The sequence below is a fragment of the Prionailurus bengalensis genome, chromosome D4, assembly GCF_016509475.1.
Source record: "Prionailurus bengalensis isolate Pbe53 chromosome D4, Fcat_Pben_1.1_paternal_pri, whole genome shotgun sequence".
NCBI classification, from domain to species: domain Eukaryota; kingdom Metazoa; phylum Chordata; class Mammalia; order Carnivora; family Felidae; genus Prionailurus; species Prionailurus bengalensis.
This window is the reverse complement of record NC_057359.1, coordinates 81230074-81251682: the sequence shown is the minus strand read 5'-3', so window position 1 is coordinate 81251682 and position 21609 is coordinate 81230074. Positions and strand designations below refer to the sequence as shown.

Genomic DNA, 21609 nt, shown 5'->3' with positions numbered 1-21609 from the left:
GTTTGAAATTTGGTTTACCCTGCATTTCAGATTCACAGTGATTGAGAAAATACTATTCTTTTTCCCTTGGGGGCCTCTCTTAGTTACTTTATTCTTATCACTTGGTAAAACACTTGTTAGTTTGGGTCTCAAATACCTGAAGTGATTTGAAACCCAGAGATTTAGGGAGAAGGTATGGTTCTGCTATCGAGTTGTTGTGTGATCTTACATAAGTCACTTAACTTCTCTGTGCCTCGGTTTCCTCACCCTCCTTACAGTGCTGTTGTCCGCCCCACACGAGATAAAGAGTACAAAGGACTTTGCAAACTATAATGTGCTGTGCAGGTATAATAAATTATTTCTTTGTCGTGAAGCCCCCTTTGCCTGTAGCCTGGGCCCGGCCCACACTGCAGCATTCCAGGACATAGACTCTAGCCAACCACATTACATTTATCTTAAACATGTGATTGTGCCCCCTTTCCAATCATAGCCACAATAACTACTTGGGAAACTGTGGTGGCCCGGAGCAGCTGCTGGCGCAGCTCAGGCTGTGGGCAGGTTTCCTGTAATCTGTTGCCTAGGGAACGTGGCAACCCTGTCATTCCAGCCCGGCCCCCGTCATCGCCCAGCCACACTGCTACCCACCCCCCCCTCCGCCGCCACAACACATCCCCATGTCAGTCTTCTTGGGGGCAGCAGTGTGACTCTGGCTTCAGCAGTAAGGTCCATCTGGGGGTAGATGATTCATGTGGCAGAAAAACACATGCAGAGGAAAGGTTTTCCGCTCAGCTTTCAAAAACATTCTTTCCCAATCCTGTTGCTTGGTCTGTATCTTCCTTTAGCTCTGTGTCTAATTCTCTCCTCGGCTCATGATCCTTTCCCTTAGATGTCTGGAGGAGACACCTTTCCTAAATGCTAACGCGTTTCTCTTTCTTCTCTGTCCTCTTGACCTCCTGCTCGCCTTCAGCCCCAGGCACCCCATAGGAAGGAGATAAGAAGCAGCCTTAAGGCCACACGAGGGCTTGGGGTTTGCTCTCAGACGCCCTGGGTTTGAGCTAATAGCGGCTCCTTTTTCCAGCCACTCTAGCTGGTGAGCTTGCAAGTTAACCTTTCTTTGCCGCAAATCCTGTAAGAGGGCCTGTCACAGAGAAAGGAGTAATTAACTTTGCCTGGCCCAATCAGGGAGGGCTTCCCAGAGGAGGAGCTGTTTTAGCTGGAGCTTAAGCATGGAGAAGAATTTGCCAAGCAGAAAGGGGCAAGGGACCCCATAGTGACCTGCTTTCCCTTCCACCTCACTGGCCGCTGTTTCTGTGCTCCTCCTCTGGACCTTCAGTGTTGGGGATTCCCAGGACTCAGTGCCTGGAAAGTTCTTTTATGTACAACCACTCTCTAAATACCTCATTTAGCCCCATGGCTTTAGGTTCCAGCTATGTGCTGTTGACTCCTGAATTTTTATCTCCAGTCTTGACCTCTCCTGAGCTCCAGGCTGGTATATCCAGCTGCCCCCTTTCATTTTTTTCACCCAGACATCTAGTGGGACTTTCACATCCAACATGTCCAAAATCAAACTCTTGAATTCCCTCCCAAACCTCGTCTCCCATTGTTTTCCTATTTCGGTAAATGCACGACGTCCGATCAGTTCCACAAACGGAAAACCTGAACCATCCTGCTTTCTTCTTTTCCTCTCTTCCCTAGATCTAATGCACAAGCAACGCTTGCAGATAGATCCTAAATGTAACCACGTCTGACCAGCTCCACTGCTGCCATTCCAGTCCAGGCAGGGGTCACCTTGCACTTGTAGCCTCCTAATTGATGTCCTGTTTCCCACCCTTGCTGCTTATGGCCTATTTTTCTCACCGTAGCCAGAGTGATTCTTTCAGAACATGCCAGATCAAATTACTTCCCTTGTGCAAACTCTCCAACGGCTTTCTCGTTGCACTTGAAAGTCCTGGCTCCTTACCATGGCCTACAAGATGTGACATGACCTGTCCCTTGTCTTTCTATCTGACCTCATCTCCTACCACTGTCCCTCTTGCTCACCCCTTGCTGTTGTTCAAAAGTGACCTTTGCTCTCGCTGCTCCCTCTGCCTGGAATGCGCTTCCTTAGCTCTTCAAATGACTTACCCACTTACTTCATTCAGTCCCTATTCATGCATCCCCTCTCGAGGCTTTTGCTTCTGGTCATGATGGAACAACAAATCTGGACTTAACAGCCTTTTGAAAATGACTAGAAAGCTGGACAATGTGCATGAAATAAGTGGTTTCAGATTTTGGACAACAGACATCTCAGCACTGTGATCCCTGAGGAAGTGGGGGATGGAACTGAGGTGAGTCCTATGGTCGCCACAGCTTCCTGTCTGGGAGCAATCTCCTGGATATGGATGCTGGGAGGAGCCTGAACCAAGCCCTGTGACCTCAATGAGCTGAAGAGTTGGAGATCAAAGTTGGGGAAGGCTGAGGTATCTGGAATTCTGTGGACAGAATTCTGAAAAGGAGGGAGCTGAGCAGGGAATGGGCTCCAGAACCTGTAGAGACCCCTGTGTTGTTACTGAGTGCTAGGCCACCATGTGTGGAGTGTGGGTCAGTCAAGCTGGGCAAAGAGTGACTGGTGAACTGATAAGCGAAACAACATCTGGTGCCCACACAGAGCAGGGAGAGATGTTTATACTCCAAGTAGCCAGGCTCATCCTTGGTGGTCATCAGGAGCATTCAGTGGAGGTTCCGGAGAAGTTATGCCTTAACGGACTGACTCTTCCCTGGAATGAAAGTTGTTCTAGACCTACCCTAGTGAAGTTTAAACAATAGGCCTTTGGGGGGCCTGGGTGGCGCAGTCGGTTAAGCGTCCGACTTCAGCCAGGTCACGATCTCGCAGTCCGTGAGTTCAAGCCCCGCGTCAGGCTCTGGGCTGATGGCTCAGAGCCTGGAGCCTGTTTCCGATTCTGTGTCTCCCTCTCTCTCTGCCCCTTCCCCGTTCATGCTCTGTCTCTCTCTGTCCCAATAATAAATAAACGTTGAAACAATAGGCCTTTGGGGCACCTGAGTGGCTCAGTTGGTTAAACATCTACTCTTAATTTCGGCCTAGGTCGTGATCTCACGGTTCATGGATTTAAATCCTGCAACGGGCTCCATGCTGACAGCATGGACCCTGCTTGGGATTTTCTCTCTCCCTTTCTCTCTGCCCTCCACCTCCCCCTCAAAATAAATAAATAAACATAAAAAATAGGCCTTGGAGGTATCAAACTAATCTGCAAATAACTGCCAAAAAAGCCTAGCACTTTTTAAAAAACAAAACCTAGACACTCAGCATTGTAATGTTCACAGTGTCCAGCATCCATTCCCATCCAGCATTCAGCATCCAGGCATTCCACAGAGCAGGTAAGGTCATCCATACCAAGGGAGGAAACCAATACAAACAGACCCAGAGTTACCAGCAACGATGAAACTAGTAGGGGAAGGATGTTACAACAGCTGTTATAACTATGCACAACATTTTAAAGGGAAATATGAGCTTAATGAAGAAGAGAGATGGAAGCTATTAAAAAGAACCACATGAACTTTCAGAAGAGAAAGATACAAAATATGAAATGAAAAATTCACTGAATGAGATTAGCAGATTAGACACTGCAGAAGAAATGGATCAGTGAACTTGAAGACACAGCAATAGAATAGAGAAAATGACAGGAAAAATAAGTGAACAGACCCTCACTTATCTCTGGTACAATATCAACATGTGTATAATTGGAGCTCCCTGAGCAGAAGAGACAAAGAAGATGCAGAAAGACTTTTTTTTTGGAGAAATAGCCCCAGATTTCCAAATTTGAGAAAAAAATAGAAATCTGCAATCCAAGAAGCTCAAGAAACTCCAAGGAGGACACACACACACACACACACACACACACACACACACCAAAGCTTAACAAAATCAAATTGTGGAAAACCAGTGATAAAAAAAAAAAATCTTATATTCAGAGGAACAAAGAATAACCAAAAAGTTATTCTGATCAGAAACTGTGGAAGCCAGAAGACGATGGGATGACAAGACCTTCCCTAGTTATCCTTCTAAACCACGAACCCTCCCCTCCACCTACCATATCACACTCATTTGTCTTGTTCACTGGTTTATCCTCAGGGCCTAGAATAGTACTGAGTATTTAGTAGGTGCTCAGTAAATATTTCATCAGTAAAGTTGTCTTCCAGGCAGAAGAGTATAAAGGAAAAAGCAGTAAATCATCCTAGAACTGCTAATAGTTCAGCACAATTACAGCCCAAGATGTGCAGGGCGGGAGGGAGAGGAAATAAGGCTGGAATGTGAGACAGATGTCAGGTCATAGAGGAATTTGTAGGACATGCCGTGGACCTAGGCCTTCATTCTGCAGGCAGGGATTTTAGGCAGAGGAATGCTAATACTCTGTTTGCATTTTAGAAAAATTACTCTGGCAGCCCCTTGTGCCAGGTGAACTAGATGTGTGAGATCGAAAGCAGGGAAATGAATGGGAAAGCTATTAAATTAGTCCAGATGAGAGCTTGGTGCAGACCTGATCTAGGCCAGGAGCGGTGAGGATGGGCCAGCTCTGGAAAGCTCTTCAGGAGGCAGAATGTACACGAGTTGGTGAGCAGCTAGATGTAAAAGATGAAGGAGAAAGTTTTAACTTGTGTAATTGGGTGGATAAGGAATACAGGAGGCAAAGTCGATTTTAGAGAAAGGTGCTGTATTAATGATCAATTGGCTGTGTAATAAACTACTCCCAAAGTAATAGTTTAGCGGCTTAAACTCACAAACATTTATTATCATTCAGTGTGTGTGGATCGGGAATCTAGGCTTCGGGGACTCCCTCTGGTTCAGTCTCCTACAAGGCTGCAATGACTATAGTCACCTCAAGGCCTGACTGGGGAAGAAGCCTTGGGGTAGGCCTCAGCAACCCCTGGCTGTTGGTGGGAGACATTAGTTCCTTGCCACCTGTGCCTCCAGGAGGGCAGTCCACAACGTAGCAGCCAGCTTCCCTCAGAGTGTGTGAGCAAGAGAATAAGAGAAGGCCTTCCAAGATGGAAGCCCTGGTCTTCTTATGATCTGATATTGAAAGTGACATCCCATCATTTCTGCCCTATGCTGTTTTTTAGAAATAAGTCACTAGGTGCAGCTCACACTCAAAGGAAAGGGATTACACAAGGGCATGATTGCCACGAGGTGGGGGTCATTGAGACCATTTTAGAGGCTAGTGAGTTTGGATAGTGATACTGAGTTTGGATATGTTGAATTTGAGGACTCTGGGACCTCCCAGTTGGGACTACTCTGGATACAGATGGATGTGTAGTTCTAGGGTTCAAGAGAGAATCCCCCCTCATCGGAACGTAGCTTGGACCTTGGCATGAGTTTACAAGTAATGGTGCAGGATCCTTTTCTTCCCAGGTTGTTTTGGAAGCTTCTAAAAGGGCTGAAAGACAGATAACTTTGAATCCCCAGGGTACCCCTCGAGTAGGAGGTGTGCAACACATAATTGCTTGCATCAGGGCAGAGTATCATGTGACTGAAAAGTCCTCTCTCTCCTTTTGACAATTCTTGCTCTGCCACCAAACTGGAGGGAGGTTTTCTCCTTTCTAAGCTGCTTTTATGATCTGCATAAAGTGGCTGTTAGACTAAATTCGTAGTTTAAAAAAATATATATATGTATATATATATATATATATATGTATATATACACACACACATATATATGTATGTATGTATATATGGATCCCCAGAGAAGAAAGCTTTATATATATATATATATATATATATATATATATATATATATTATACATTATATTTTATACACACACACACACACACACACACACACACACACACATATATATATATAAAGCTTTCTTCTCTGGGGATCCAGTATATGAGATAGGTAAAAGTTGCTTTGATCTGGCCTCCCCAGTGCTTCCCCAGAAAAGAACCCCATTTTGAAAAACACTGGACCAAATTCCTGATTTTTTTCCAGCTCTATTCCAGAATTTTATGACAAGATCAACTCTAAGCTCCTCCCAGTTCCATTATTCTGTTTATTGAGATCCACTGGTGCTACATATTTCATTGAACTTTTGAAAAGAAAATCTATATTTCCTTGAATTCATGAAAAAAATATAATAATGACCTTTATTAAATACTTACTATGTTTCAGGCACTGTGCAAAATATTTTACATTGCATTATCTTTATTTGGTCTTGGCTCCCCACTATTTATTGGATTGTAGGCTCCATGGGGTCAGTGACCTCGTCTAGTCCACTGCTATATTTCTAGAAGGTAGAATAGTTCCTGGGATATAAGAAAGCACTCAATAAATATTTTTTTGAATGAATGAACTAAGGTAAGTACTATTCTTATTCCCATTTTACAGATGAAGAAACTGGGGCTGAGAGTTGCTAAGTAACTTGCCCATAGTTATGCACATTAAAGGCAGAGCTAGGATTTGAAATGAGCTCTTCTGGACTCTAAAGCCACATGATGCCATTTCTTGTTGGTGGGATCCGTAGGAAACTGCAAAGGGAACTGTCATATATTGAGTACCTCCTACATGATGAGCCTAGTCATAGGTGCTTTTTGCTTCCATCATCAGCTACTCTGCAAGGTAGCTATCGTCAGCTCTCATTTTTCATGAGGTATATGAAGCTCAGAGAGGCTATGCACTGCACCTAGAGTTGTCTAGCTAGTCCGAGAAACAGAGGTAGGATTGGAGCCAAGTATTTCTGACTCCAAAGCATTTCTGTACAAGACCCTACATATTCAACGACATGCACCCAAGTTTAGGTTCTAGAAAATACCATGCCATTGGTGGGTGCAGATCAGTATGGCTGTTGAGGTTTTGCCTTCTCCAGCTTTCCTAGAGCTTTATTTTCAGGTAACCACTGTTCATTGAACTGAAAGAGCCCACCAAGCTGAGAAAGAGCGAGTCCAAGCTTCTAAGATGTAGCAGAAAGCAGCTGATGACTAAGGATGATAAATGCAGGCACCACAGCCCGCTGTTCTCTGTAGCCTCATCAACACCACATGCCTCAGCCCCGGTCTGCAGTTAGACTGATGATGTCACCAGAGTCTTCTAAAGGCCTCATCACTCATAGCCACTTGCCATATATTATTAAGTGGATCTATAATGCATGTAACATTTTCTACTGAATTTCCATTCCTTTCTTTTCATGACCAGGGAAAGAAAAATAGAGCAAGGGTGACTTTTTCCAACTTCTCATCCTCATTGCCCTTCACTGAAGAATAACCTCATCCTGAATTACCCCCAAAAATGGTCATTCGGGCTCTGATTTCATTAATAAGAATGAGGCTACAGTTGGATAATTACCGTCTGACTAATGCACATTCTGTATAGACAAGTAAATGGGTTTCCCTTCATCTTTTCTGCTTGATCCACAGAGGAGGGGATACAGCTGTATCTTTTTCTTTTTCTCTCCTTTATTCTCCACTTTATTTTTTGAAACTTTGGCACTGTGTCAATTATGTCAGAAGCTTTCTACCTCATCACCTCCTAGAGAGATAAGGAGAGTCCTCCCGAGAATCTGACGTCCTTGTGGTTTGAGTCTGAATCTAATTAGAACCAGTGATTTTGAGGATCGGGAGATGTTATGCAGATGAAGGGTTGTTTCGGGCAGAGGGAAAGATGCACAGGGTGGCTTACCCCATCTTAGGGCTTGTGAGGAACTGAAGGAAGCCAAAGACGAAGCCTCACCTAAAGCAGCACGCTGGATGGAAGGGAGGGTGTCAAGGACACATGGTGTTGGGGTTAGCCTTGGGTGTGGGTCTGTGCAGTGACACAGCACTCCGTGCTCAGAAGGGCTCCGTGCTTGGTTTAATGCTCTGCTGCCACCATCATGAAATTGTCAGTACTTTTTGAACAAGTCTCCCCCTCCCCACCGTGTTTTCATCCTGCACTGGATCTCACAAATTCTGGAGCCAGCCTTATGTGGGTATGAAATCCAACTCTGTCACTTACTCGCTAGGCGAGCTTGGGGAAATCCATTGGCCTTTGTGAGACTCAGTTTCTGCTTTTGGAAAATGGAGAGCAGGATCCTTCCTTCAAACACACCATCATGAGGACTAAACGAGATTATGAATAATTGGTGCACCGTGGAGTAATTGGTGCCTAATAAATATTCCCTTTCCTTAGCTAAGGAGCGTCTTTCAAAATCACTGGGGTGGGGAGCAGGGGGGCATTGTTTTTCAAAACTAGTTTGCCTGGGTTCTACTCTGAAAGATTCTGACTTGTAGGTGTGAGCTGGGGGATATGTGGTGGTTTTGAAAGGGCTCCTTAAGTGATACTGATGGACATCTGAGGTTATGAAAGGTAGCCTTGGGTTTTCAGAGATCTAGTTAAGAAGCAGCTTAATAGAGGAGAGCAGATGGAGAGGGAGAAATTGATGGGCACTACTGATCCTCAACATAATAAAAAACCTGTTAAGGAAGAAAGAGGTCACTGATATTGCTGAAATGCACCAGGAGAACTCATCCCATCATCAAGGTTCCTGTGAAATTTTCTGCTGTCCATTTAGCCTGACAAGAACACCCAGGGGCAGAGGGGCCGTGGACAAGAGAAGCCAGGGTCAAGGCGCAGGTTGGGGGCCAAGTTTGAACTTATTGTCACCTTAATGACCCTAACACCATACTCGATTCCTGAAAAGAAATTGTAGCTAGAGGGAGTAATCTTGAATTATGTGTATCCTACCCAGATTTTAGGCTTTGACATCCTTCTGATGAAAAATCTGAAGCCTATTCTCCTGGAAGTAAATGCAAATCCCAGCATGAGGATCGAACATGAGCAAGAAGTAAGTATTTTGAACGCCTCGTTGAATATATTGCCATACAACTGCACGTGCCCTCTCATGCTGTTCACTCGGCTAAACAAGGTTCAGCATTCTCAGATTTGCACAGTGAACTTCTGTTCCAGTCTAAATAGTTTCAGTTTTGTGGAGCTCTGAACAGAGTCTATAAATATAAGACCTCTCCGACCCCTGGTAACTTCTCAGCATGCCATTCTTCCAATTTTTAAGGTCTGCAGACATAGAGGCAGCTGAACCTTTCCATCAGTTTTGACGTGAACTAATTAGTTAGCCTCAGGAGATGAACTAATTGAAATTCTAGGAATATGATTTAGCCATGTCGACATACTTGAATCACTAACATAAATAGCACATTCAACAGTGGTTAGTGCATAAAAAAAGACTGGAAGGAAACACAGCAAATACTAATATTGTGTTTTGGGGGGAGTATGTGGATTTCTTTTATTTTCTTAACCCCTTCTATATTTCCAAATTTTCTACAGCGAGCATGTATGATTTTGATAACTAGAAAGACATAGTGCTCCTTATGTACGTATTTCCGCTTTACATATTTTGTTGATTTGTTAAAGGAAACTGACACTGTAAAAGTAACATAAAGGGAGTCTTTAAAAAATTACCTTCTGTAGATGAACATAAGCAAAGCCTAACAGTACAACCACTGGAGCCAGTGCTAATAGGTACTTGGTACTGAATCACTCTCCACTGTAACACTGAATCCTTATCCATTCAAGCTTTCTCCGGGGGTCTTTGAAAATGTCCCCAGCCTTGTCGATGAAGAAGTGAAGGTGGCCGTGATCAGAGACACACTACGCCTGATGGACCCACTTAAGAAGAAAAGAGAGAACCAGTGAGTATATTTTTTATATCATTCATTTCTATCAACTCTGCTGGCAGTGTCCCAAGCAGCTAAGTTCCCTTAGAACATTGTAACATTGGAGTGAGATTTACACATTAAACAATCTCACCCATCACATTTTCATTTGTGGACATCAGCCTCCAAATATAGTGACTTGCAATCAGGAGATGGAGACTTGTATATGAATCCAACGTTTGGGATTCAGCTGATGAATTTTTAGCTGACTGTTATTTGAATCTGGAAAGTCTCTTCTACGAACCCACTTTCCCCTGAGGTGGAATCTCCTCTCACCCACCACTGTTCACGTAGAGCTTTTCTTGGAAATGCCCAAACATAGGGAGAGAGTAAAACAAAACCAAGGAGAGGGCCATAGGTTGTTTGGACGTGATAAGAATCATTTCCCTTTTCACTTTCTTCCTGATGTTTATACTCTTGCAGGATAAGTTTTTGGTTTCGACGTTTGCAGGGCCACTTGAAGTTCTGGGAGTTCTGTATTCTTTACAGTTATTGTTCTTTTCCATCCCACTGGCCCCAGGGTGCGTTACCCCAGTTGGGGCATTGGTAAGAGTATGTGCCCCACCCCTCCCTCCCCGGAATCACCCCAGAAATGAACAGCATCTCATTTGGGTATTTTGTTTTGTTTTTATCAAATTCCTGGCTCTCGCAAAGTAAATATCGTTATGCTTGTTTTAGGCAAAAAAATCAAAGCCCTCCTTGTCCCCCCAACAAATCAGCTTGACCTAAATGCCCGCAGACAAATAAAGCACGTGTCAGCTGTGGCTCAAGACCTCAGGGAGCATGGACTTCCCTTTCCTAAGCAAGTGGTGTTTTGCGAGTTCCTCTCCTGCAGCACCTCACCAGCTGGGCTCAAGCCCAGACAGTGCTAGAATATTCTGCACTGGTGCTTCTCCCTTGGCTGCATGTTAGAACCATCTGGAGAGCTTTCATAAATACCAGTGTGAGGGCCCCCACTTCTAGAGACGCCGATTTTAATGAGCCTGGGCCGGAGGGCTGGCCACAGAAGTATTTTAGGTTCCCTAGGTGATTCTACCATGCAGTCAAGGTTGAGTGCCACTGCCTGGCAGGAAATGTCACTCTGTAGGAGCATTTGTCATATTCTGAGTCAGGCTGGATGGTGCCTGCTCGGTTGAGTGTTCCTCTGGGGCGTTCTTCCCCGTGGGAAGCACAGATTGCCATTGTTGGCAAGACCTGGCCGAGAACATTCACCTGCAGTTCGGAGGGCCAGTCCCGCCGGGTGTGGCTTCGGCCAATTAGAGCTTCAAAGTGGTGGCCTGTCAGCTCTGCCGCATCCTGGGTGTGGCCCCAACACCATGGGTAACGTGTCCATTCGTATGAGCACGTGACTGCTTTCTTCCGCCATCCCGAAGGAAAGGCAGCAGGTGGATTGCAGTTTGGTCAGATTAATTGCAATAAACTCATTCCTTGAACATCTACTCTCTAAGGGTTATCGATCTCCCTGATAGAGGTTAGGTCTTGGGAGATTGTGTGGCACTGTGGGGAGGTTTCAGTGGCTATCCATGTCAGTATGGCACGCCGGTACAGCTCTTTGAAGATGACCTTGACACATTAGCAGCCTGATTTGTGTGTGTGTGTGTGTGTGTGTGTGTGTGTGAACAAATCCAGGGGCCATTGTGTGGCCATGAAAAACAGGAAAAGATATAAAAGCATCACTGTATTTTCACATTAAGTGATATTGAAACGTGATTAGCTTTCTTCTTGTTGTTTCAGTTTTTTTGTGTTCCGTTTTGTTTAGTTTTGTTTACCCACACCTGGCATTCTGGATCATCTCTGTGAGCTGCACAACTAAAATTTAATAGCGACGGGGCACGGGACCACAGGAAGGTTGGGCAAGGCATTTGCAGCTTACCAATCATAAGTAGCAGAACCTTGTTTTAACTGAAGGAGCACTGGCTCTTTTAAAAATTGATAACCAGGAATAGGTAAAATTTCTAGAACCTGACCTCAATTCTAATATAAATCTTTCCTCTCCCCCTTTTCTTACCTAGAATATAAGGGGGTATATGAATAGCCAAATGTCATTTACTGATAATTTTCCTAAATTTCACCTTAAAAAAATAAAACACAGTAATGATCGTCCATTAAAGTACTTTGTAATCCGTAAAGTGCATTTGTATGTAAGGAATTATTATGACCATTTTGGTAACTTTACCATGCAGATAAAAAAGGCTAAAATTATCCTCAACTCCTCTGTGTAGAAATGTTTCAGAATAACTTGAAAAAGCACCATACTTATGCCCACAGAAAATGCCCAGTGTAGTAATGCTGAATCTTATGTGTCCAAATCAGACACCATGTCACTGTGCAGAAAATGATGTCACAGAGACTTCTAGGATGGGAGGGAGCTTTAGAAACCAGAGTGTCTTGTGTTTAAATAGGATCTGACCTAAACCTTTATTTTTTAAAATTAATTTATTTTTATTATTTTTTTAACGTTTATCTATTTTTGAGAGAGAGAGAGAGAGAGAGACAGGATGTGAGGAGGGGAGGGGCAGAGAGAGAGGGAGACACAGAATCCAAAGCAGGCTGCAGCCTCCACGCTGTCAACACAGAGCCGGATGCGGGGTTCGAACTCACAAGCTGCGAAGATCGTGACCTGAGCTGAAGTCGGACGCTCAACCGACTGAGCCACCCAGGCGTCCATGACCTAAACCTTTAAAAACAGATGATTTCCTAGCCTTTCCCTACAACTCTTTAGCAAACGAGGGTCTGCAGTGTCCCTCGTTACTTCGTCCTTGAGCACATGTCGTCAGCGTGACACTGAGGTGGGTCTTCACTGTCCCCATATACGCTGAGGAGAAATGGTAGATAGAGGTCCTGACCTCTTCGTGCCTCTCAACTTCTCTGGGAAGGTGCCGAGGGGACGCGTGTCCATGCGTCAGGCATCTTCACACACCTCAGGGGTTGACAGGCTGGGGTCACTTTCCTGGTGGGACTGAAAGTGGCCCTCGTGCCTTCCTTGGGCACAGGAGCTGGTGACTGCACGTACCCTTCCTGGCCTAGCTGGAGGCTTTCTCCTGAGCTCGAAGGGATGAGCTTTAAGTTCCGACCTCAGGATTGTTGCAGAGCTGTGTCCTTTTCTATAAAATTATAAAATTTTATAATGAAAAAATTATCAGTGTCCTTTTCTATAAAATGGCATTTAAATGAAACAACATGAAAAACTATCATGAAAAACTATCATGAAAAAATTATCAGTGTCCTTTTCTATAAAATGGCATTTAAATGAAACAACATGAAAAACTATTTAGAGTAGCCACTTAATCATGCTTAGCTCACCACTCAAAATAAAACAATCTACTAGAATATGAGAAGAAAACACCAAAAAATAAAGCTTAGCTATTGTTATCTTTCTGGGTATACTTAGAGTAGAATTCTGAGTTACGTATCCTAAAGCTGAAGCTACGGGACCACTGTGGACATTGGAGCTGTTTGCCAATGGAAGTTTCCGTTTCTGAGTAGCAAGATATTACTGGCCCAGGCATATTTATTTGTTGGATTAAGGAAAAATACCTTTGGCCCCTGAAGGAATAAAATAGCTGTCTGAACTATGACAACATTTTGTAATATGAAGTGATTCTGATTTACGCATTAGGGTTCTTTGGAGGCATTGTAGGGACATGCGAAGGGGGAGGCTGATGGGGTGGGACTCTGGAAATATCATATATCTGTGCGTATACACCCATATATGGAGGTAAAATTCACATAGCATAAAATTAACTATTTAAATTCCATGGCACTTAGTACAGTCACGGTGTTATGCAACCACCACCCCTATCTAAGTGCTTCCAAAATGTCAACCCCTAAAGGAAACCCTGTACCCATGAAGCAGCCACTCCTCATTCCCACCTCCCCCAACCTACTCTCTGTCTCCGGATCGACTTATTCCAGACACGTCATATAAGTAGAATCATGCAGTGTGCAGTCTTTTGTGTCTGGTTTCTTTCACTTAGCATGTTTTCAAAGTTCACCCATGTTGTGGCATGTATCAGTCCTTATTCCTTTTTACGGCCAAATAATATTCCGTTATATGGGTATATTCTATTTTATTATCTGTTTGTCACTTGATGGACATCTGGGTGGAAGCAATTATCTATTTCATATTTTGGCCTTCTACAGGAGATTTCATTTGAGAGCACAGACTCTTTTTAACGTTGTTGGTTTACTCCAGCCCCCTCATTATATTGAGAGAAGCACGGACTATTAGAATCAGAAGGGATCTAGAAACCATGTGCCAGTCAGCTCCCTGGTTCGGGAATCTGACAGAGGAGCAGCCCGTGTCCTGGTGAGGCACTGTACGTGGCATCAGCCAGGTCTGGGGTGAAGTTTCTCACCTCTGATCGCTGTGCCATGAGCTTGGCCAAGGGACTTTGTTCTCCCATCTGGTCTTTAACAATGGGGATGGAGATATCTCCTTGACTGGATTGTCATGGTCACCATATGAAGTGACACCTATTGAGAGAGCCTCATGACATCTGAAAACATTAGACAAACGCTAGTCCTTAGGCCCACCAAGTGGCCAATCAGGCTTCGGGGTTCTCCTGATGGTGACAAATAGGTCACCAGCTTCTGAAGCAGCCTCTCTGTCGGACATAATGGTTCTGCACACGTGCATCATACAAGACGAAACCCAGATGGAGAAGGTCAGTAACTTGTCACAAGTCACAAAGCTGGTCAGAGGCAGAGTGGGAACTGGATCCAGGGTCTCCCAACTTCAACACCAGTGTCTCTCCATTTTGCCACGTTGTTCCACTGACCTCCAGCTTCTCCAAGGATTCAAAGCTAAGCTTGTAAGATCGGGGAGAAAATCAGGAGAATCAATGGAAAGTTTTGCTTTTGTCAAGGTATGTGGGTGCCCGCAGTCTTTTTTTTTTTTTTTTAACTTCTATCTGCAACAGAAGTGAAGAAATTGCATTCCTGGATTATTTTAGAAACAAAGTGATGATTCCATCAATTCATTAATTTTGGAAGATTGGTTTACCTTGGGGAGCCATCTTAGTAGCATTTTTCCTCTTTTCCTGAATGTAGATATTTCTGGGACCCAAATTCGTTTCTCAGGAACCCTAGCCCTTCAGGACCTCAGAGAAGTGTAAGTGAAGTCAAAGACAGGCAGGCTTGGAGGAGTCTAAAGGGACTTTCTTGATATGGTGATGCCATGCAGTGCCTGGGAACTGTGATATAGACCACCCATCTCTTATTCAGAAGCGTGTATTTGGAACACGACTTACATAAGGCACGGAGGCCTCTTTTCTCCCAGTAACATCTCACCGCCCTCTCCCAGTTCCGTTTACTTCCTATCACAGGAACAACCAGGTGTATTATCAGGGTGTTGGGGCAGCTTTTGACCTGATCTAAACAGCTTTATCCTCTGAAGGCTTCACTGAGAGCTCAGGCTTCACTTCTGACCTTGACTCCAAGCATCTCCCTTGGATCCTGCACCATGTTTAGAGCCAATAAATTAAAAGAATCCCCAGATTCGTTTGATTCCACATAGAATCTAGGATAAAGGCAGAACATTCTATGAGAAAAGAGACCAAGAAATCTCCCAGTGGAAAAGAGACCAAGAAATCTCCCAGTGCTTCAGTTTCACAGCTGGGGCTTGTACCAAGACCAAGGAATGTTTTTTTTTTTTAATTTTTTTTCAACGTTTTTATTTCTTTTTGGGACAGAGAGAGACAGAGCATGAACGGGGGAGGGGCAGAGAGAGAGGGAGACACAGAATTGGAAACAGGCTCCAGGCTCCAAGCCATCAGCCCAGAGCCTGACGCGGGGCTCGAACTCACGGACCGTGAGATCGTGACCTGGCTGAAGTCGGACACTTAACCGACTGCGCCACCCAGGCGCCCCACCAAGACCAAGGAATGTAACTCTGTCCCATCCTGGAGAAGATTATCAAAAACACATTAATCAGAGGTCCTCCAAGTCCAGACCTCTGCCACTTAAACAGACAGTGTATCCTACTGAAATCCCCTCAATGGTAGGGAACAGGGGCTCTTAAAACGTGTAGACTAAACATGCCTTCATAAAAGCAGGATGTTATCTTTCTTATCAGAGAATATTCTTCTGCAAACAGTCTTTCCGAAGAATCATCTAACCATCCTGACAAATGGCCCGTCCGTGCTTGCACGGCTGACATGTTGTTGAAATTCTGGGTCTCACTGATTCCTAAGGATTCCTTTGTGGCAAGACCCTACAGATCAGGACACACTGACCCCAAGCACCTTTGACGATTTCTACATAAATCAGGAGCCCGGGTCACAGAGAGACGAATATTTGCATATTTATTTGCATTTCATTGCAAATCCTTCATTTCATGTCAAGGATTAGAGAAACAGCTATGGACTATTAGGGTATTTGTTGAGCACTTACTGTGTGCCAGGGAGAAGACTTACAAAATTGAATTAGCTCACAGGCCAGTGGGAGAAGTGAGAGAGATCCACACATACAGATCTATAAGGTGGAAAGTGCAAAGTGTGCTCTAAAGGTAAAGACAAATCGTCAAGGGAGAAAAATACAAGAAAAGATTATTTACTGATAATTAATGGATAGTTGAAAAAAATGGGGCACCTGGGTGGCTCCGTTGGTTGAGTGTCCAACTTCAGCTCAGAGCAAGATCTCATGGTTCGTGGGTTCAAGCCCTACGTCAGGCTCTGTGCAGACAGCTCAGAGACAGGGGCCTGCTTTGGATTCTGTGTCTCTCTCTCTGTCCCTCCTCCACCCATGTTTTCTCTCTCTCTCTCTCAAAATAAATAAATAAATAAATAAATATTTTTTAAAAAACTGACAAGGAGAAAATGGCACTTGAACCGAGGAGAAGTAATATTTGAAACATACAAATGGACGGAAGACGTCCAAACAAAGTCACGGGGCCCTGTTGGAGGGAACTTAGGAGTTCAAATCAGCTGGAGAGGCAGGTGCGTGAAGTGGGTTAATAGAGAGGAGGTGCTGCTGGGGAAGTGGATAAAGACCCAGAGGCCAGAAGGATGGCCTCGAATGGCAAGCGAAGAAAATCAAAGCTTGTTTTCAATCCAGAGTACACGAAGGCTTGAAGGGCATCTGTGAACCCATTAACTACACGAGATTTTATGTATGTGTGTTTTTTTCCTGGAAAAAGAGGCCAGACATTTCATCATGTTTTGAAATAGTTGAGAACCCAACAGTCCTATTATCATCAGAGGCTATAGGGAGCTGAGGCAATTTATCCAAGGTTGGGGTGTTGGGGCTTCAAGATATATTGTGCCCTCTGTACCTCGAAGCGCCTCACATTTTGGACGACAGTCAGCAAACTAGAAAAATATGCGTGCATTTTCAAGTAAGAACAGACAGGAAATGACTAATGATAAGTGCATTATGTTATGGGCAAGAAATAAAACCAAACAACTCTCTTCCATTTGAAAGTGTTTAAGCATTAAGTCAGGAGTAACCAGTAAAAGCCTCTTTTGCGTGAAGTTTGTTGAGCAGGAACCATTTCCGAGACTTATGGGGAAGGTAGAATTTCCTGAGCTTCGTGAGAGTGTCATTTCAGAGACCATTAGACAGGAGCCGAGCCGCTCCGCCCGCAGGCAGGCCTGCTGTCCCTCTCGCCCCCGCTAGGACCAGATGGGACACTAGACAAGCATATGGCCAGTCACCATTGTGGGGCAATGGCAGTGCGGAGTTCTGCGTGGGCCCTTCCAGAGTTACTCCAGGTAGTGATGGGGGTAGCAAATGTATTTGGAAATTTCCTTAAGCCTTGCTTCAGGGAGCCTTAAATGTTCACGTGCTTTTAAAAATGAGGAGCTGCTAGCTTTTTGGAAGGAGGCAGTGTGGCCTGGGTTCAGGAGACCAAGGTCTTGGTACCAGTTCTACTGGGCCCTCAGATAAGTCACTCCACTTTCCTGCACCCAGCTTCCTCAGCGGAAACAAGAAGAAGAAGAAAAACAAGGGAATAATTGTAGTCGCTCTGCCTCTTTCACAAGGTCCTGTTTTCTGGCGTGCTTACCGCGCATGCACAGTGGTGTCTACATCTATCCCACTTTGTGCTCACGGCAGCCATATGCACTAGGTACTAGTCCCACTTCTAGTTTACAGATGAGGACACTGAGACTTGGAGAGGTCGAGTGCTGTGCCCAAGACCACACCGCTGATAAGCAGCAGCCTGAGATCTAGAGTCAGGCCTGTCTAGCTCTTGCCTTGAGAAAGAATGGATGTGAAGCTATTTAGCACACCAAAGAGATGTGTGCCCGCAAGGTATTCTCATTACCTGAGTGGGTTCATGCCTTTACTGTAAACTTTGGGCAGGGGTTCATCTTTTTATCTCCAAGGACTGAACATGAGTAGGCACTTATGGCGTGATTGGTTATCTCCCGTGAGGAAGCTCTGTGGCCAGCTAGGTGGTGACTCCATTTTCAATAACGCTCGAAGCCAGAATGAATAAAATGTGAGCCAGTGTGCGGAGAACCCCAGCTTACAGCAGGGTCTACACATGGCAAGAGAGAGAACAGTGACAGACAGAAAATCGCTGGCCTGTCCTTGTGCATCCCAGACTGCGAACCTGTGGAGAGTTCAGGAGAAGGCAGGGTGAGCCAAGCATGAGGTCGAACCGCATGAAGTTGTGGATATTAGACCTTTTCGTTTTGGATCTACAAAAATGGCTGCTTCCAATGATCCAGCTAATAGCTGGCCTCGAGTGGTCAAGGCGGCCTTCTTGAAGGAGGAGGGTCTTCTGTTTGCTTAGGTTTGGTTTGGTGAGAAAATAGAAACACGTTTCGGGGGGGAAGGATGGAGGTAGGAGGGGTGAGGCAGGGTTGGGGAGGTGAGGCAGGGTTGGGGAGGTGCCTGGCTGGCCAGAACCACCAGGCATGCTTCCAAAAGGGCCCTTGGTTTGGGATGGAGAGGACAGAGGCTTCTTCTCCGCGACACCCTTCTCATTAATTTTTTTTCCTCAGTATAAAAGTAGTATGTGCTTATTGTTGAAAAATTGGAAAATACTGAAAACTGTATAGCATGAGATAAAAAGCTCCCTCAAAGTCAGCCACCCAGAGTTAACCTTTATTAACTCTTTAGTTCATAAAAATCATATAATTTCCTCTGTCTACATCGTTTTATAGTTGAGGCCATATGATCTATATAATTTTTGTGCTGTTTTTATTTTTCTCCATTTTATGTGACAGTAATTTCCCCTTCTTGTTAGCCAATTCTATAAACATCATTTGCATTAATGGCTGGGCCAGAGTCTGCCTCCGTATTGGTGAATGCTCAGTTTATTTCCACAATCTCATGCTTAAGGCGCTGTGTGCAATTTGAGATGTTGTCTTAAGATCGAGGGGGCCCCTGAGGAAGCAGGAATGGAGACCCACTCATGTTTTGAATGCACAGGTAGGAGAGAGCACAGTGGGTAAGAGTGGGCGCCCCTGAGTCAGCTGCTTTGGGGTGAATCCTGACAGCTGAAAACCGCACAGAACTTCCTCCCCTTTCCGCACTTTGGTTCCTTCATCCATAAAAGGGAGTTTGCATTAGGATGTTTCTAAAGCTGCAAAGCAATGAGGACTTCTTAATTTGGGGGGAGAGAAAAATGTTACTTATTCCTAAGAGACTCTTTGTCGTGGTAAATGTCCAATCCGAATGTATTTAAATTAAGCCAAACAATATATGTAACCTGGGGGCTCTCTTTTTTTAAGGGGGGAAAAAAAAAGTGTGAAGGAAGAGCTGGCAAAGTAGGTGGGAAGGGAGCTCCAGCAGTGACAGGTTAATCTCTGGCTGTTAGGATGGATTTGATTTCCCTCTAATTATCTGCTAGATTAGAAGAAATGAAAGATCAAAATTAAAGCCAGGTTTCGTCATCACTTGAAAGCCCTTGGTTATCACACCAAACGGTGGGCAGTATCCTCCAGCTGCTTTCTTTCCTTTTTACTCAATTTCCATTCTTCCTCCACTTTAAACAGCATAAGGGCCCCTTGCAACCCTCATCACAGAGGCTAATGTGAGGGGGGATGGGAGGAGCAACTCAGAACTTGAACCACTCGGTTCGCTGGGACCCGCCCCACCCTCATCCTCCGCCAGGGGCGCTCGCGTCAAGAGTGAGGATCAGCCGTGGAGCTGGCTGTTAGGCTGCGTGAGCGCTTCGCTGGGAGGATGTCTTCATTTGCCTGGAGAGGATCGCTTTCTTCCTCCAGATTGTCCACGCCTCTGCAGCACCAGAGGCCAGCCCAGAGGAGCCGCCAGCGCATGCGCGAGTGCATGCGTGCGTGCATGAATGAATGAGTGTCGAGGGATGGTGACATGTGGTCATGTGCTAAAGGCTGGGTCAGCGGTGGCCCTGAGCCTGAGCCCCAGCAGCAAGGTGAGCAGGAGGGAGGCGGTGAGAGGGGCCTGGGCAGAGAAAACAAGTTCCCCGTGAGGACCGCAAGGCAGGAAAGCATGGGGCTCGCTGAGCACAGAAAGAAGTCCAGAACTCCAGCTGTGTGGCGCATACAAGCTCCAGGCTGGGGACAGTCTAACTGCCCACAAGCAGAAGCATGGGCCAGTCACGGACATTCACTCACTGGATTACTAGATGCCAAAGGAAATGTGTGAACTACGGCTCTGTGCGTCCATACTGATATTGAGCAAAAGAAGGAACTTACAAAAGAGTATCTACAGTATAGTTCCGATGAAGTAAAACTCAAAACAGGCGAAACTAAACTTTATTTTATAGAGCTGTAACCCTAAGTGGCCCAAATAGGAAGAAAAGCAAGGGCGAGCGATGGGAGAGTTTCAGGTAGCTGCTTCTGGGTAGCGATGGGGAGAGCGAGGTGTGACCCGAGAGGGGCACAGGTGGGGGATGGAGCCCCTGGCTGTGCGTGCTCTAGTTCTCAATCCTGGTGGTGGCCACATCAGTATGGAATTATTCTTTAAGCGCACGCCCCTGTTTTATACACCATCCTGTATGTGTGATATAGCACAATTTTACAGGTAAAATAAAGAAGTCCAGCATGACAGGATTATAGCAAGTAAGCAGGGTGGGTGTCAGGAGACAGGGCCAGATGCTGCAGGATCTAATGGGTCAGGCCAAGCATTTGGTTTTTGTCCTAACAGCAATGTTTTAAAAGCAGGGTGGCATGACGAGATTGGTGTCTTAAGGAGGTCACTTTGGCTGCAGCAGGAAAACCAACTGGGGTGAGGTGACGGTGGACACAAGGCAGCTGAGAGTCTTGAGCTCGTGGTTTGAGAGGGGGAATTACCGCTGTTTGGAACGTTCTCCTGCGTTTACACATCTGCCAGCCCCGGCTCCAGACAGCTTGCGTTTCTGCACACCAGGGCCTCTCCGAGGGATAGCGACTGGAAAGCGTCCTCGGAGGCCTGACTGGGAAGTGGGATTGGACATTGGACATCCCTCCGCTCAGAGGAAAGGGCGGAGGAGAATAAAAGACCCCCCGGGGACGGCATTACCGTCGGTAGCTTGTTTCGTGGGAGAGGGATCAACTCTCTGCAGGCCCCGATGGGCAGGACAAGGAAACATGGAGATTTGCAGAGAGATTTATTTCGGCTCAAGGAAAGAAACACACGCACAAAAACAGAACGCAACCTTACTTTGCCTGAAATGATAAAAGTTGACTCCAAGGAGTAGTGAGTTCCATGTGAGTTCCAAGACTAACTGGCCACGTGCAGGGAAGACTAACCGGCCCTGGGATCAAACAGACACGGGTTCAGTTCCAGGTCTTGTGATCTTGGGCAAGTCACCTGATCTCAGAGTCTGGGTCTCCCCCCCCCTGCACAGTGGGACGATGGATGTCTGCAAGGATCAAATAGGGACCAAAGCAGATCTCTGGGTACACTTGTTCCGCAAGCATCTCTTGAGTTCCTACCGAGTGTGTGACATCTGTTACGTGCTTCAGCTGTCACCAGTTTGCACACAGGCCTGCCCTTGACATTAGTGGGCCCTGAGA

The 21609-nt window shown here is 45.4% G+C and overlaps 1 protein-coding gene across 5 annotated transcripts in view; it reads left to right on the top strand.

The window, feature by feature from the left end:
* The window catches only part of TTLL11 (tubulin tyrosine ligase like 11), a 243536-nt gene that overhangs the window by 103220 nt on the left and 118707 nt on the right, over window positions 1-21609 (top strand). For all 5 annotated transcript variants that reach the window (XM_043565834.1, XM_043565835.1, XM_043565837.1 and 2 more), the window contains 2 exons: window positions 8698-8793; window positions 9540-9655. In XM_043565834.1, coding sequence (XP_043421769.1) covers window positions 8698-8793; window positions 9540-9655 — 212 coding nt within the window. The remainder of the gene's footprint in view (window positions 1-8697; window positions 8794-9539; window positions 9656-21609) is intronic.